The following is a 17385-nucleotide window of genomic DNA, read 5'->3' on the forward strand; positions in this document are numbered from 1 at the left end:
CTGTTGACCAGAAAATCCTTCATTAACCACCATAAATTGGTTTCCAATTTAAAATTTTGTAATTTTGTAAACCAATTTTCCCAATCCTTCATTAACCCTTAAGGCTGGCAAAAAAATAAAAATGCTCCTATGGATTTCTCAATAAGACAAATACCCATATAAATTCGAAAAAAATAATAATTATTTTTTAAAAAGAAAATTTTAATTTAAAAAACAAGATTTTTTAATTTTATTTTTTTAAAAAAAGGAAAATTTTTATTTTTTAAACAGACATTTGTATTTAAAAGAAACGATTTAAAAAAAAAAAAAAAAAAACCGAATTTTTTTTTTTGGAACGATTTTTTTTTTTAAAACATAAACTTTTATTTTAAAAAAATTAAAAAACAAAAAATTTCAATTTTTATAAAGAAAATCGATTTTTATTTTTTTAATTTTTTCTTATAAAAAGAATTTTTATTTTTTATTTTTAAATTTAGCCACCCCCGATTTTATTTTGTTTTTTGTTTTTATTTTACAAAGGATAGTTTTGTCATTAGGGAAAACATTGACAATTTTGGGGGGAACTTTGTCTATTGGGTGATAATTTGAGGAAGACATGTAGACTTTTCCCTAATATTTTTATATTGTGAATAAAAATTACATTTTATAGGTTAATATAATTAAATAAAAATATAAAAAAATAATTTAATTTTCCGTACGCACGCTAAACGCTGGAAAAAAATAACTTCCCTTTAAACATTTTTCAACCAAAAATATTTTACGTTGAAAGAAGCGGAGACCAAATACTTTATTGGTGCATAAACTATACACATAGCTTATTTCATTTGCCACTGCATATCGTATTATAAGAAGATTTAACAGAAAGGCCATGCATCCTGGTGGACAAAAAGCAGAGTTATTCAATGGCCAAGCTCCTCTTCCATTCAAGCCTGCATTACATGCATAACACCATCAAAATAAGTAGTTATTTTCCTTTCCAAATAACAACACTAATATTTTGTCTGGCGTAGGTGCACGAGTCAAAAGAGTTACTTTTGAGTAATCAAAGCGGCCCTGAGAGAGTAAGCTCCCAGTTTCTATTTCTGTATGGTATAAACAACAAAAAAGAAAGTAAGCTCCCAGTTTCTCAGATGAGGAGGCCCCCTTCAAGTCTTTATCCGCACATTCAAGTCCTTCATTCCTCTTGTGACAACTTTTGGGAAATCAGCAGATGGCAAACTATGATTTCTTCTTCCCAGCTTCAACAGCTTCCCTGCAAAGATGGCAGGTAGTCAGAGTATGCATTTGATTCATAAAACAAAATTTGCAGGCTCTCTGAAAGTCTAATATGTCCAATATAGACACCCTCTTAACTTCAACAATGTGAATAATTTCACAGGTTTCACAATTGGCAAATTTATCTATTTATTTATTTTTTTTAATTTCTTAAGTCACCAGCATCCAAAAATCAAGGCCTAAGTAAGTCCAGAGAAGGTGGCACTGTTCACTACCTGAAGGCAATTGCAAGCTCCTTATTTTCAGGGTCGAGCATCACTCCCTCATAGAAAGAGTTGGCTGCTTCATCAAACCTCTGCAATAATAAGAGCAAAACAACTAACATCAGACCACAAAGACCAAAATTTTTGTTTCAAGTGCTACGGTCCAGATGGGAACATGAGAGCTCGCCTGCAATAAACGCAAAGCTGCGGCTTCCTGATAGCAAGCTTTTGGCCAATCTGGTCTTAATGTTCGGCAGGCCTTTGCATCAGCTAAGGCATCCTCAGCTTGACCCAAACACATCCAACAGAGGCTCCGATTGGAAAGCAAAGTAGCATCAGTGGGATCAAAATCGGTTGCCTGTATACGCATCACCAAACAAGAGAGTCACAAAGCTGAAAGCTCACGTGTCTGGCAATACATTCAAAGTAGCTAAATGTATAACTATATTTGGAAGCAAAAGCAACACCTTAAATAAATTCTAGACATATGAAGCAAGGACACTTCAAGATAAATGTCATACCCTTATATGATAATGGATAAGATGGATTACAAAGAAACATAGCCTCAGGTGGGTGATGGTATACGAGATTACAAAGATTATAAATGAGGATATAAATCTAAATACCAGATCCATGTACCTGCATAAGTAACTGTACTCAAGACTTTATTGATTTAAATAATCAAATCCACTCTAATTCTGTTCAAACTAATTTCTCTAGTCAAAGCTTCACTCTAATTCTGTCAGAAGAGTAGCCTGGACAAATGTGACTGAGAAGAGACACTAAATTTTATAGGCAGCTGTCCACAAAAGATGCTTCCATTAGTTACAGAATAAGTTTTACCCAAGAATATTTCATATTGTACTGTGTTCTCTGCTATCAACTGATCAAGCATGAGAGCGACCAAAATAGAAAATCATAGGCTTGCAACCGAGCAAGGAAACTTTTCAATAGTCAAAGCAGAAAATATTCAACAAGTCCAAGAAACAACAGAAGAAGTACGTACTTGGGTATAAGCTTCTACAGCCATATGATAATCTTTTCTTTTGAAAGCATCATCTCCTCTTGATTTTGCTTCTGTAGCTTTCTTCTTTGCTTCTCGTGCAACCTGAAATGTTAAACATTCATGACAACAAACACAAGACTACAAGAATTCCAACAGACTACATCCAAAATATTTAAGATGAGTAATTCATAGGGATGATAATCCTTATGACCTGACACTTCAGACAAATAGTTCAATACCTCCAACAATTCAATTCAAAAATTCAAATCCAAGAAATAGATCCCAACAAGTATGGGATCTTCCTGACTTGGACTATAAGCACAAGTCCTCCAATCATAAGCTGTAAGTACGTTCAATTCCTTGCAAGTGACAGAAGGGAGAACCACTTCATTGCACCATAATTAAAAATTATTCAGAAATCATCCCGAAATTGCATCGTAATTTTTCTTTTCAGCAGCATTTAGTGTTTCTACCACAATGGCTGAAATTTTCAATTCAAACTCAATATCTTATAGAAAATGTTTTGCAGTACTACTTGAAATAAAAACAGTAATTGACCCAAGAAAGTCCTTGGGTCAGTCTTTTGATTGAACTAACGGTTAACCAGGTACAATCAGAATATTGAATTCTGAATTGAATTTATGAAATCATGTAGTGATGAGTTTGAGTTCTACATAATCAATGTCTACAGGTTATCCAGTGCAATCTTACCAGGAAAAGTAAAACCTGGGAACCATCCAGTTTCAGGCAATAGACAATCTAATGAAGAATCTTTTTATAAAAAAAAAGTAATCGGCACATATCATTAAAACTTTAAAAGTATAAAGCGCTCCTAATGAAGAATCTGAGCAGCATTAAAGTATAACAAACAAAAGGCACCTTCAAAAAAAAAAAAAAAAAAAAAAGAAAGAAAGAAAAAAGAAGTGGAACCTCATGGAGAACTTGCTTTGGTAGTGCGGTTTCCTTCGGCACATTAACGGTAATTTATTTAGAATTGATATCAACTATGTCAGTGTTTATTTGTCGCCCTGGATTAGTCTTTTATTTCATCTTTTCCTTCATTTCTTAAGTGGGCAGACTTTCTTTCACTGTGTGTAATCTCCTTTCCTACCAAAATTTGCTTTTGCTTCTCATATAAAAATACACAAACAAAAGTCATTTCACATGGGCACTAGAGCTCAAAATACCTATGAATGGAGAAAGACTCATTTTTTGCATTCTAATCCAAATGAGAAACAATAAACATTTAGTCGCTGCTATGTTGTGTATCAGGCTAACAGAAAAACACAACAGTGTGTTAAAATAACATCATTTAAAATCAAAATCCTACACTCAGAGATTGAATATTTAGTCTTTAGTTTAAGCAGATAACATTTCTAGTATAAAACACTACTTAGCCCACAGAAGTAAATATTTATGATCATTGAAAAAGTTGGTCATCTTCCTCTAATCCCAACATATCTAAACTAAATGTCAGGATCTTAATTAATACCTGTTCTTTGCTACGTTTAAACTGCATGTACTCAAGTATTCCATCAACGGTCCAATTTGGAATGGCTTCAACTTTTGATGTCAATGGAAAAAGAATCTCAACAGCTTGTGGATAGCCTCTTGCAGCTGCAACCTGGATTGGCTTCTCACCACCCTGTGATGCCAAAACATTCAAAAGCTAATTCATTTGGCAATGAAATCGACTAACATTAATGTGGAAGAAACCATCTCTAACTATCTTTTTATGCAATCATACAACCCACCAATTGAAACAACAACCAATTTGTAAATCAAAGTAACTATGGTTGATATGCTAGGCAATGGTGGCTAACTCTAGCTTTTTGGTAACCTAAGAGTAAGCTTGGAAAAGAATCTAATATAGATCAATGCTTTAATAGTTATGGTGACTCAACCATAAACGCTTTCCTAAATTAAATCATATGCAAAAGTGGACAATAGCAGGGTCAATTTGGATAGACCTCCAAGTTGGTAAGTAGATTACAGGTTGGAATAGAGCAAGGAAAGTAATACAAAAACATTTGAGGAGTTCCAATGTGTCTTTGCTAAAAACGTGTTGCCTAGAGAAAGATGGGGCTTTCCCCAAATCTTATAATAAAAGAAGCATCAGTTGCAAATTCTTCATGTACAGTGAAGTTTGAAACAATATTTTGATCAGTAAAATACTTATTTTAATCAGCATAAAATTCATTAAAAAGCACCAAAGGGGGGCGCCCCCCAAGTACACGGAGCAATACAAAAAGAGTAGAAGAGGAAGATTTACATTACAAATCAAGTCCTAGATTAAGTGCATCAATGAATAAAATGTTTTAGACACTGCATTTCTTTTCTTACATTTGTTGCCCACTGAAACAAGAAAGGTACTACATAGAAATGTAATAAGAAGAAACTAGATAGGGCACACTCGCAGGCACGGCACAGCACATGTAAGGAGAGAAAAGATGAACATATATTTTGAGTTTTGATCATGTATAGAACTCTAAATAGAAATAAATAGAGGGACGACATGCGGAAGGTGCAACTGCATAACACATTCCACAACCTAAACCTAACACAATTTGAAAGTTTAAGAAACCAATATACTTCAGCTAGTAAGAAGCAAAAGAAAATAAAGTCAAGCTGGAAATATAATTTTACTGTTAGTAAGGAGGCCAAAGTGTCAAAAAGCATCATCTTTCTTTCTGCTGGGGATTTCATTTTCTTATATGCCATTTGATAAATATACATTAAAAGTCTTCAGAAAAAGAAAAAAAAATCTTAAGTGTCACAAATCAATTAAATCCTCGACCTTTTTTTTGGGAGGGGGGGTGGGGGGGTATGTATTTTTAAGTAGATCAAACCCCCCCTATAATCCCAATAGAGAGCACTAAAAAAACCCAGTCATCATTCATTCATATGCCACTGAAGAAAAAAAAAACAGATGAGCCACATCTTTAACTGTACATTGTATTTTGGCTGAACAGATATAGGGAAAAAACAATGAAACAAAGTGGACAGAACAACATATTAACCCAAGAGCATTTCTCTAACACTCCTAACAAGTAAATGCACAGATACAAACAAGAGATAAACAAGTGAATAGCTTGATTTACTTCTCAAGTAGAAAAATGTAGCGAATAGTACAGCCTCACCACTTCAGTGGCATTTGGATCAGCTCCAGCTTTCAACAAACAGTTTATGATTTCTAAACTCCCTTTATAAGCAGCCATATGCAAAGGGGTTGCTCCACTAAAGCTAAAATTTACATTGGCACCTGCCTATAAATTAGAATATGCAAAAATTAACAGCACAAAGTCAATATATAAGTTATATTCTGTGAACACATACATAAACAGAAAGCTGAAACACAGATGTTCAAGCACCAGAGAAGCATTCTTTTACATTAGCCCTAAGCTTTACGCAAAGTCAATATACAGTACAATAATCAAGTTCAATTAAGAGTATATGCCATCATATTTGATCAATGCAATATGATTTCATTTACAAAAGTCCAAAACTTGTATATGTAACAAGCTTGATTCAAACATAGGTCCATTTTATTACTTACAAGGCCAACCGTTGTTAAGTAACTAACTAGATTCAGGTATTGCAACTGTTTCCTTTTTTCGTTACTTTTAAAAGTCTTAAAAGTATTCTCTTATTGAACATATGACAATTTAGCTCCACAGAACAAGATGTATCCAGATTCTTTACTTACCATCCCCCTATCTACAAAGAATTAACAATCCTTTTCCACAAATAACTTGTCTAAAGAAGAATAAAATCCCTACTGAATCCTCCCCAACCCTCCAAAAGGAACTGAGCTTTTTTTTTTGATAAGTAAGGAACTGAGCAATACTAATGAAACATATACATGTCTTCCTTTATTGGGTAGAAAGCACTGCCACAATGTCCATGTCATACATCAGAAGATGAAGAAAAGTATAGAACCTGTATCAACAACTCTAAGCATGCCAGTGAACTGGAAGCCACTGTTATTGCCATTGGAGTAACATTCTTATCTGTAACAAAATTAAGCTGCAAAACAATATTAAGAAAATAAATTAAACAATAGAAGAGAATCTTACTGCACATTTCAATGATATAACTTAACAAAAGTTTCTTTTATAATATTACTACCCTCTTCGCAATTATAATGTACATATAAAAAAATATACATATTACTACCCTCAAAACTCCTAAGCAAATGACATAAGGGAAACAACAAAAAAATGATGTCTAAATCTTCTGACAAAAATTCCATGTCAAGAAAATGATATAGATATGAGTAATGCTACATATTACACCCTCATCCCACTCGGCTGATGTGACAGTGCCCACCTTTCATTAAAAAAAATAAAATAAAATAAAATAAAATAAAATAAATAATAAAAAAATTCAATGGCAGATGGGACTGCCACCTCAACCCAATGGAATGGTGGTATAGTATAAAGCATTTCTCTTTAGATATATTTAAATGATCGAGTAGATCAATACCCATTATTTATATTCCAAAAACTATCATAGTGTTGGTACGTTATCATGCTTACACTTGATTATTGCTTATAGTTTAGGATTTCTGAAACCATCTTTAAGCATTGACTGCTACTTTAGTAGTGTTCTTATAGGTATGCATGAGTTCTTTGAATCAAACACTTTTTTGTCCTTCTCATCTATGCCACAAATCTTCTGCCAACTTCAGTATTGTCCAGCAACCACATAGAATAAATCATGTCAGATGCCTAAAAATTAATCCTTCAATCTGCCAACACAACCAGCTAACACAACTGTATCTTTCTATGATTGATGTTGAAACGTGGTTGGATGACAACCGTCAAAGATAATCCAGGATAATATTCACTTTTGAAGCCTAACTCATTTTGTGTGATAAATGTGACATCATTATTACACTGAAGACTTAAGGTTAAAGAATATGTCCTCCAAAATCAATAATAAGTATTCTGCCCATAATAGCTAACAAAGCTGATGGGCAAGAACTAAATGGGATCCTTCCAATGATGGATCCCCAACCTCTTAAATAACAATATTATGCAACGATTACTACAAGGCCTGCACACAGGTTTTAATTATTGAAGACAAGAGACTGAACATCTGATTACACACATAAGACATCATCATAACAAGTACCTTCCATATCTCATCGCAACTACTCATAAGTCGCCTGCATTGCCGAAGTGAGAGCCGCTTGTTGATTGGTTCCATTAAATGAATATTTTAGTTATATGGGAAGGATATTTACTGGGGAATGTGTAATACACAATTGGAACCAATCAACCAGTGGATCTTTTTTCGGCAATGCAGGCATGATAATGCGTAATGGAGTACAAACGCAACACGAAAATCATATGAAATACTGAAAATATATATTAAACAGTCCATAAAATTAATAACAAAAAATTATTAAATAAACAAATACTCGCAGCAAGTCAAAGTAACTAATACTGGGCAAGAAGTCCACAGATAGATGGAGACCAAAACCCAATGGCCAAAAGAAACCCTAACCCCACTTGACACACCAGGGAGGCGGGAGCCCTAATTAAAGAAACAGAACTAGAAATGCTCCCATAATCGTACCATAAGGACCAAGGAGAACAATGAGGCCCTGCATACCTAAAAGTGGGTAAACCAAGCACAGGAAAGGTTCAATCCAGCTTGAGCAATTCTTGAACTGAGAAGGGTCCCCCCCCTCCCCCCAGCTCACTAGCCAGCAATCGCAATCACATAAACATGAGAAGTGTTTCTCCAGTCGAAATATCTACAAGGGAACCCATACTTCCCTAGATGATTAAATTCAAGAAGGTGCACCAACTATAGTCAAATATCCTAAGCCAGTGTAACTATCCGAACATATCACATGACATAAGAGAGAAAGCCAAATCTATGGGAGCTCCTCAATCAATTAGTATGAGATGCTCCTAGAAAAATAAGTTTTCGATATCGAAGTTTCTGTCAAACACAAGAAAAACACTATAACAAGAAGAGAGTCCCAGGAGTGGCTCTCTCTCTTCAGCTCTTGCAACCAAAATAGCACAATAAGATGGCATGGGTCACAGACACAAACATTTATTGAAAACAAATAAAAGATAAATATTACAATAACAAAAGAGAAATGCAAGCTCACACTAGCATGGTGTTCCAAAAGAACTTTCACAGACTCTTCTTGTCCAAGAGCAGCAGCCACCATTAAAGGAGTACCAGCATCAATTTGAGGATCAATATCAACACCTTTGGAGAGTAAAATCCTCAGCAACTCAATTTCTCCTGTAAGTAATCACAAAAAGTATATTCAACGTGGGATTTAAATGAACAATCACTGAAGTTAAGAGTATTAAATTCTTTACATATAACCATGTTATGCAAATATATACATCAACACCTTTTGAATGAATAAGGTGTTCTTGATGGTTTGAAGGAAGAGAGAGCTTTACCTGTTGAAGAGAAATTCAAGGAACACAAAGCCATTAGTGATTTGGAGACAGCTACCATATTGGAGAGGAGATGAGTAGGAGGCTGAAGTTGAGGGCACTATGGTTAAAGAGGGTGACAAAAGTACAAAGTTTTTCCAACGAGTAGCCAACTTGAATAGGAGAAACAACTCCATTGAGTCTCAGTTAGTAAATGGCTCAATTTCTTCTGATCAAACCGAAATCAGGGATCACATAGTACAATTCTATGATAGATTGTTTATTGAACAGTTTAGTTGGCAGCCCAACCTAGATGGGCTTGCTTTTGATTCCATTGATGATGAGGAGGCCCCCTTGTTAGAGAGACCGTTTGAGAAGATTGAGGTCCTCGAGGTGGTGAAAAGTATGAACAATGAAGAGGCGTCAGTCCCTGTTGGTTTTTATCAAAGCTATCTAGGGGTGTTCCATGATTTTCATGGGAAAAGTTCAAAAAAAGCCTTAATGCCAATTTCATTGCCCTCATTTTGAAGAAATTCGGGGCAATTGACGTTCAGGACTTTCGACCTATTAGTCTTGTGAGTGGACTTTAGGATAGTATTGCCAAAGTCCTAGCCAATAGGTTGAGAAGGGTTGTGGAGAAGAGTATCTCGAAGTCCCAAAATGCTTTTGTTAAAGGTAGGTAAATCTTTGACTGTCCTTATAGCAAATGAATGTTTTGATAGTAGGATCAGATCTAGTGAGCTAGAGGCGCTTTGCAAATTGGACGTTGAGGACTATGATCATGCCAATTGGGAGTTCTTATTATATTTATTGAGATGCTGATTCATGGAGAAATGGCGCTTTTTGATAGCGCATTATATTTCTTCAGTGCACTTTTCTGTTTTGGTGAATGGCAATCTATCCGAATTCTTCATTAGTTCCCGTGATTTGAGATATGGAGATCCTTTGTCTCCTTTGTTGTTTGCTATCGTTATGTAGACTTTAAGTAAAATGCTATTTGCAATTGTTAATGGGGGCTTTCTTTCGGACTTTTCTGTGGTGTTTAGGAACTATGGTGTGCTTAATATTTCCCTCCTTCTATTTGTGGATGACACCTTGATATTTTGTGGGACTAATCCAGACCACCTCCACTATCCTTGTGCCTTATTTTTATGCTTTGAAGATGTATCCGGTTTGAAATTAATCTGGCTCAGTTGGAAGGAACTATGTTGTGCTTAATATTTCCCACCTTCTGTTTGCAGATGACACCTCGATATTTTGTGGGAGTAATCCAGACCACCTCCACTATCTATGTGTCTTATTTTTATGCTTTGAAGGTGTATCTGGTTTGAAATGAATCTGGCTCAGTTGGAAGGAACTATGGTGTGCTTAATATTTCCTACCTTCTGTTTGCAGATGACACCTTGATATTTTGTGGAAGTAATCCAGATCACCTCCACTATCTATGTGTCTTATTTTTATGCTTTGAAGATGTATCCGATTTGAAATTAATCTGGCTCAGTTGGAATTGGTTCATGTGGCAATGTCATTAATGTTGATGACTTGGCTTGTATTCTGGATTGCGGATTTCTTCTTTTCCTTTTTTGAAGTATCTTGGTCTTCCGTTGGGAGCCTCTTTTAAGATCAAATCTATTTGGGATGGTGTTATTGAGAAGATATAGTTTTGTTTGGCTAGTTGAAAGAGGATGTACTTGCCCAAAGTTGGTACGATTACCTCAATCAAGAGCTCCCTATCCAATTTACCCAAGTATTTCATGTCTTTTTTCCCCCTTTTTGCTGGTGTGGCCAACTTTTTTTTTTTTTGATAAGTAATTTTGCATATCAAAAGTGCAAAGGACGCAACTCTAGTACACATGAAGTATACAAGAGAATGCTGGAAAAGAACAAAAAAGGAAAAAGAAAAAACAAACCCCCAAAGAAACCCTAAAACCCAAAGAAAGCCTAAACCCACACAACCAAGCAAAAAAAACCCCTCAAAAAACCAAGAACCCTACTGCAAAGCAACACAAACACACCCAAAAACCGAACAACACCAAAAGCAACACACCAAAAATGCCAACAAAGCTCAAAGGCTACCAAACTAGCCCATAAGAAAAACCCACAATCTCACTACAAACAGAAAACCTCACACCCGAAACCCATAAGGAACTCAGCGCTTCCGCTCATGAGCTTTGCCTTCCCCCGCCGATTGGATGTGGTTGCATCGCCATAATTCACAGAGCTCTTCAAATTAAAGAGCTCCCTATTGCCTTTAGCCTTAATCCGAGCAACCTTAACTTCCCTAAGAAAATCCTCTTCAACAGCATCCAACAACGCCAACGTTGGATCCTCCTCTTTGTCACAATCCGACATCCAATCAAGGGGGTCGGGGAAGAAATCACACTCAATCATCTCCTTAGACGGGCCGACACCAACTGGATGGTAAACATCCAGAGGGACGAGGGCCTCACCGTCCACGACGGTCCACACCATCCCATAGCTCGCCACCCTGATCCCTCACAACGATCTCCCCAGACGGACTGAAGCCTACTGGCCGGCTAATTTTGGGATTGGGTCAAACATTGAGGCTGGAATCCTCCCCCTTAACAACATCCACTGTTAAAGACGACAAATCGATCGGCAACTTAGGCGAGAGAGGGTGGACTAGGCGAAGAGTTCAAATTTCAACTGGTAAGTTGTTCCAAGATTTTTTTAGCTTACCAAAAAAATTAAAATTTATTAAAACGAGATCTGTTAGAAGAGATAAAAATATCTTTAGGATTAGGACCATAGAAACAAATAACGACATCATGCTAAAAAGATGTGACTCACAGATCAAATAAGGAGAGATCATGCAAACCAGCAAAATTAGGAATAAACTTCTCACACACTCAAGAAGGTAATTAGAATGTGTACCAAATGCGGCACAACGATGCAGTAACGTGGTCCCAGAGTCAACACGTACATCAGGATTGGCACCACACTCAAGAAGGTATTTGGCAGTATCAGTACGTCTTTGTAGGGCAGCATGAATAAGAGGAGTCTTACCTGTAGATAAATAACAAAAATTAATAGATAAGCCAAAACATCATTACCAGTAAGCATGAAACCTTTAAGAAAAGAGAATGCATGTCATCTCATGTTTACTTACATATACTATTAAATCAAAGACAAATAAATGTCAACCACATAAAATATGACAAGTTTGTTTACTAATGATTAAAGGATAATGTAAACCACTCAAAATCAAAATGACTCATGAACTACAATGGCAGCAATTGGACAACTATATCTGCCAAATCCAAGATTACAGTAGCATCTGAACCTCTTGATATTCATTTGTGAACCATAAGGCATGACAATACGTTTTATGTTATTTGTGAACCAACAAAACCCCTCCTTATTTTCCTTCATCTTGATAACACAACCCTTCTGTGATGCTTTGCTGTCATGCGTACCTCTATAATTTGAAGCATGACTTGCAAACAACTTGTGCAAATGAAACATATAAAGTGTAAGATGATGAAATATTATCGTGAGAGGCAAGAGAACCATCTAATCATTCATATGATCTTTAACAGGTTACAAGGCAATTCCATGCCCATGCGATCTAGTCCCTGCAGGTTATCTTTTGAAGGTTTATAGTCTTACTTATCAAGGAATATGAACAATACAGAACAATGCAATAGTATTAAGTTTGGGTATCCTATGTGGCACTAAGGAAACATATTTTAGTCATACTTTTTAAAGAACAAGAAGCTATATCAAGTTATAGCAGGAATGTCATCCCTCATTGCTTTTTCAGGGTTCACAATAAAAAAAATTTGCAGAAACTCTTACTCCTATTGACTATAGCAGAAAATGCACTAGTTAAATAATTTATTTACCAAAACATTTGTTCCAAAAAGATATGCAACATACCCATCTCCTTGTTATTATCATTTTCCGTTCTCTACATCAATTTTAATAGCCTAAGAGCTTAATATTCTAAACATGTAGAGCGGCCTCCATTCTGCAACCTGCAAAAGTACTGTAATACTCTCTAAAACCCAAAAGGAAAAAAAAAATATAAACCACCATGAGCTCCACCGACATGCTTCATACAAATTAAACCAATTTTAGTTTTTGAGGGCAAATATGCCAGCCACGGATACCAATCCAATAGTATCATCATTGATAATGAAACACAATAAATAGAGTCTTTCCCACCTAGCATACAAACATGACGGAGAAGGAGAAAACTATTATATCAAAACTATAAAACCTACAAAGGAAATGCAATTCAAAGTACATTTGCAACATGCGCTTTCCACAAAGACTAACCAGAAAGTCTATCAAACGATAAAAACAACACTCATACATTGTACTTTCCTAAATGATCATTTTCCCCGACAATATATCAAAAGGGTACCCTTTTTTTCTAATATAATTGAACCAATCAACATATACCCTACACAATGTAGAAGAGGGTATGAAGAAAATAATAAATAGAGACAATGTATGAAATTAGGCGCATACCACCGTTATCTTTTGTATCAACATCAAGCTTTAAGTCTTCCAACAAGTACTTGCAAACCTCAGTCTGCCCCGCGTTGGCCGCAAAGTGAAGGACCCCTCGATTGCTGGGATCCTTGATATCCGCGACCGTTATCGCCAACCCCTTCACCTCGTTAAGCTGCCCCACCAAGTCTATCCCAATAAAATTCAACCCAAAATATACAATCAAAACATTCCCGCTCACAAATAAATGAACATACAAAAATATGAACTTACTCTTCAAGAGATTGAGATTGCCGGTACGAGCAGCATTCAGAAATTGAACTTTCTGTCTCACTGCATTGAGTAGCAGAAAGAGAAAAAAGAAGCATTCAAGTACTTTGAGAGTTACAAAACACAGCCTAACTCAGACAAGGAACCAAAGTGCAAAACTATTCATGTTGAGAGGACCTGGAAAGGCATCAGACGCATCGGGGGCCATGATGATTTGGTAAAGCACAAGTAGAAGTAGAAGAGGAAGAAGTTGTAATCAACTCTCAACACAAAGCTTTCTTTTTTTAAAACTTCACAAAGCTACTTTTCGCGCGTTTTATTTTCTTAAGGGTTAAATATCTGGGTGGTCAAGCGGGTAGGTTTTGCCAACCGATAACCGATTATTTGGTAGTCGGTTATTAAAAATTGCTAATTGAATAGGGTAATTAGCGATTTTAAGAGTAAGACAAAGTGGTTATAACTGATAACCAAACTATATATATATATATATATATATATATATATATATATATAACATCCAAAACAAGTCGTTTTGGAGGGAGTATAACATGAAACCCATAGGGATATGGTTTCATCTTATTCTCCCAGTCCCTCCCTACCTCTCAATCCCTCATTCTCTCATTCTACGGCGCCCTTATTCTATCGTTTTTCATCTTTTTGGAAACATTTTGGCCTAAAATGATTAAAATAAGCCCAAAAATAACCAATTAAAGGCCCAAAATACTTAAAAACGCAAAAGTCCAAAAAAAAAAGGTTATAACCGGTCGGTTATTGGATTGAATAACTAATAACCGCTTAGGCGATTGCAATTGCGGCTACTAAAAACCAATAACCGACCAAGGCAGTTGCTTTATAGCCAATAATCTACGGTTATAACCGATTGAACATCCCTAGTTTTGATAAAAACTTTCGTCCAAAACTTAATGGAACGTCATGTCAACACCAATTAAATGTCGTCATGTGTCATGTAATTATTTTTTTGATTTTTTTTTTCTTAAAAAAAAATTAAAAGATTAAAAAATAAAATTTTTTTTAAAGTAAAATTTGGAGGTCGCCTAGCCACCCCATCTTGCCGGATGGGGGTGGCTCGTGGGTCTGTTGTAAAAACATCAATCAAATGGCTTCTTCGACTCTCCAATTATCTTCATCTTCTTGTTCCAGGCAACTCAATGTTGCTATTCATGTCCCAAAACTTCCTAAAGTCATCCCTTATTTCCCAGTTCCAAAAATACCAACGAGAAAGCTGGTTCAGTAATTGAATATAACGGAGGGATTCACGGGCATAATCCCGGTAGAAAAGATCAATGAGATCACTACCACATCAACTGATGACAAAATTGCGACTACCCAACTATATGTCATCTTAGAGGCTGTAGCTGACAGGGTGGAGATGCACGCAAACATTGGAAAACAGCGTGAAAACTGGAATACCCTTTCTTCTCAACTCCGTCAACATGATTACTCTCACTGATGCCACCAATTTGGGGGTGGTCGAGCCACCACCATCCGGCCAGCCACCCCCCAAATGGCCAAGGGGGTGGCCCCGAATTTTTTTTATTTTTTTTTTAAGAAAAAAATAATAATTACATGACACGTGGCGACATTTGATTGGTGCTAACGTGGTGTTTCGTTGAGTTTCGGACAAAATTTTAACTGAGGTATCATTTCCGTCTTTATCATATTCGCCGACCCTTATATATAATAATATAAATATATATTTTCTATTTTATATTAAAAATATAATATTAAAATGACATTTTTTTGGTGTTAATTAGCAAAACGCTGTCATTTTAAATATGAGTTAAGAATATTGTTTCATCGTATTCATTGTTTTTTTAAAACACTTCGACTAGAAACTATTAATAAGCCCAAAAAATAAGCACTAAAAGGTTTAAAACACTTCAAAAAGCCCAAAAGTCAATATAGAAAAAAAAAAAAAAAAAAAAAAAAAAAGGTTATAAAACCACCGGTCATTAGTTTAAATGACCGCTAACCACCTAAGCGGAGCGATTGCGATTATTAAAATCCAATAACCGCATTATGCAGTTGTGGTTGGTAGTTTTAGTTAACAACTAGTAACTGTAACCGTTTATACACCCTTACTTTACAAAACTCTTGATTTTCACACATTTTGAAATTATTCTCTTTAAGTCTATTTGGTTTGCGAGGAATGAAATAACTATTTTTTTTCATTTGGTAAAAGTTTATTCCTAAGAATAATTATTTATATGGGATTAACTATTCCATTACGAAGAGGAATAACTATTCCTAAAGGAATATACAAGGTTTTCCAAAAAAAACGAACAAAAAAAAACATGTTGAACGTATGAGTGACATGCCATCCGTGGCCGCGCAACCCCCAGAGGGCCTCTTGGTGGATCCATGAGGCCCTTCGAGTGTGGCACGACCACCCCTAATGACATTTGAGGGTGGCCGCGACCACCCCTAACGACACTTGAGGGTGGTCGCGATTGACGGATTCTTATTGGGGATGGCAGGGCCACCCTCAAGGCTTGCTATGGGTGGCCACGTTCAACATTTTGTTTTTTAATTTGAATTTTCAAAAAATCAAAAATTTAATGAGCTTTTTTATAATTTTAGTTCAATTCCAATTATAAAATATGTGTTGCTATGAAACTAAAAAATAGGAATAATTATTCAATTCCAACATCCTCCATTCTCAATAATGTCTATTCATTTTTCTAAAGAAATATCCATTTTGCAAACCAAATAAGGCTATGTTCAAAAACTCTTAAATCTTAATTTAGGATATCGAGCTTTAAATTGTTTGCAATGCCCCCTCTATTAGAATATTCAGTTAAACTTTGTCAAAATTTCCAAAATAACCTTTTTTTAATAATAATAATAAAAAAAACGCAAAGATTCAGGCGTATGTATTTTTGCAAATTTAGTTAAATCCTAACTAATCCTTGAATCTTTGCAATTTTATTTTATTTTATTATTTTTCTTTTATAATAGAAAGCTATGGATATTTTGGAAATTTTGACATAGATTCAACTTAAAATCCTAGTGGCGGGGAAATATTATAAAAAATTAAAAGTTCGATACCCTAAATTGAGAATTTTTTAATATGAGAGGGTAATGTCAAAACGTGTTAGTGAAGTTTTTTTTTTTTTTTTTTTTTTTTTTTTTGCATAGGAAAGAAAATACTTTTAAAAAAATATATTATATATTCTAAGCTCCACCTAAGTACTTATTTTTAGTTCTAATTCTAATCGTGTGGGATCTCTCAGACCATGGCTTGAAAGAGCAATGCTATATATCATATCAAATAAGTATTTCTCTTTCATTTTTTTAAATCTAATGGAAGGCTGTGATGTGACATAGAGAACTAAATGACGGTTATTCCAAAAGCCAGACACTTCAATGACACAAATTTTAAAGAAAAAAGATATTACCAGCGAGAGAATTTTTTGGAAGCACAATTGGGACATAGTCCAACCTCAATCTATGATTAGATAAGTATTTAGGGTGCGTTTGAGATTGCGATTTCGCAAAAATAATCTGTATTTTTAAAAGATATCGTAAAACATAATGTGTTTGACATTGCAATTTAAAAAGCACTTAATATAAAATAGGAAAAAAAATCTGCGATTTTTATGAACAGGTTAAAATGTGTTTATTTGAATTTAAATCAAAATCATGATTTAGTATAACAAATATTTGATAAAAAAATACTTTTTAACATATTTTACTAAACGTCTTTGCGATTTTAAAA

General features: G+C 35.1%; 1 protein-coding gene across 1 annotated transcript; it reads right to left on the bottom strand.

Annotated features, from left to right (window-relative positions):
- Positions 1–910: 910 nt before the first annotated feature.
- Positions 911–13929, bottom strand: LOC132173055 (uncharacterized). Its single transcript, XM_059584621.2, has 12 exons — positions 13824–13929; positions 13650–13709; positions 13395–13565; positions 11793–11924; positions 8615–8754; positions 6424–6510; positions 5625–5750; positions 3977–4129; positions 2485–2586; positions 1666–1836; positions 1491–1570; positions 911–1252 (listed from the first exon to the last, which is right to left on the bottom strand). The coding sequence occupies exons 1-12, from the start codon at positions 13852–13854 to the stop codon at positions 1219–1221; spliced, it is 1287 nt and encodes a 428-aa protein (XP_059440604.2). The 5' UTR covers positions 13855–13929; the 3' UTR covers positions 911–1218.
- Between the last annotated feature and the right edge of the window lie 3456 nt (positions 13930–17385).

Source organism: Corylus avellana, chromosome 1 (assembly GCF_965113065.1).
Source record: "Corylus avellana chromosome 1, dhCorAvel1.hap1.2, whole genome shotgun sequence".
NCBI lineage: Eukaryota > Viridiplantae > Streptophyta > Magnoliopsida > Fagales > Betulaceae > Corylus > Corylus avellana.

Bases quoted from the DNA above. Each gene is read 5' to 3' on its own strand.
- LOC132173055 (XM_059584621.2), bottom strand. From the start codon at position 13,854: ATGGCCCCCGATGCGTCTGATGCCTTTCCAG. The intron at 6,511-8,614 runs GTGAGCTTGCAT...ATTGTTTTGCAG, and splicing joins TTTTGGAACACCATGCTAGT to CTTAATTTTGTTACAGATAA. The intron at 1,837-2,484 runs GTACGTACTTCT...ATGCGTATACAG, and splicing joins CTGTAGAAGCTTATACCCAA to GCAACCGATTTTGATCCCAC.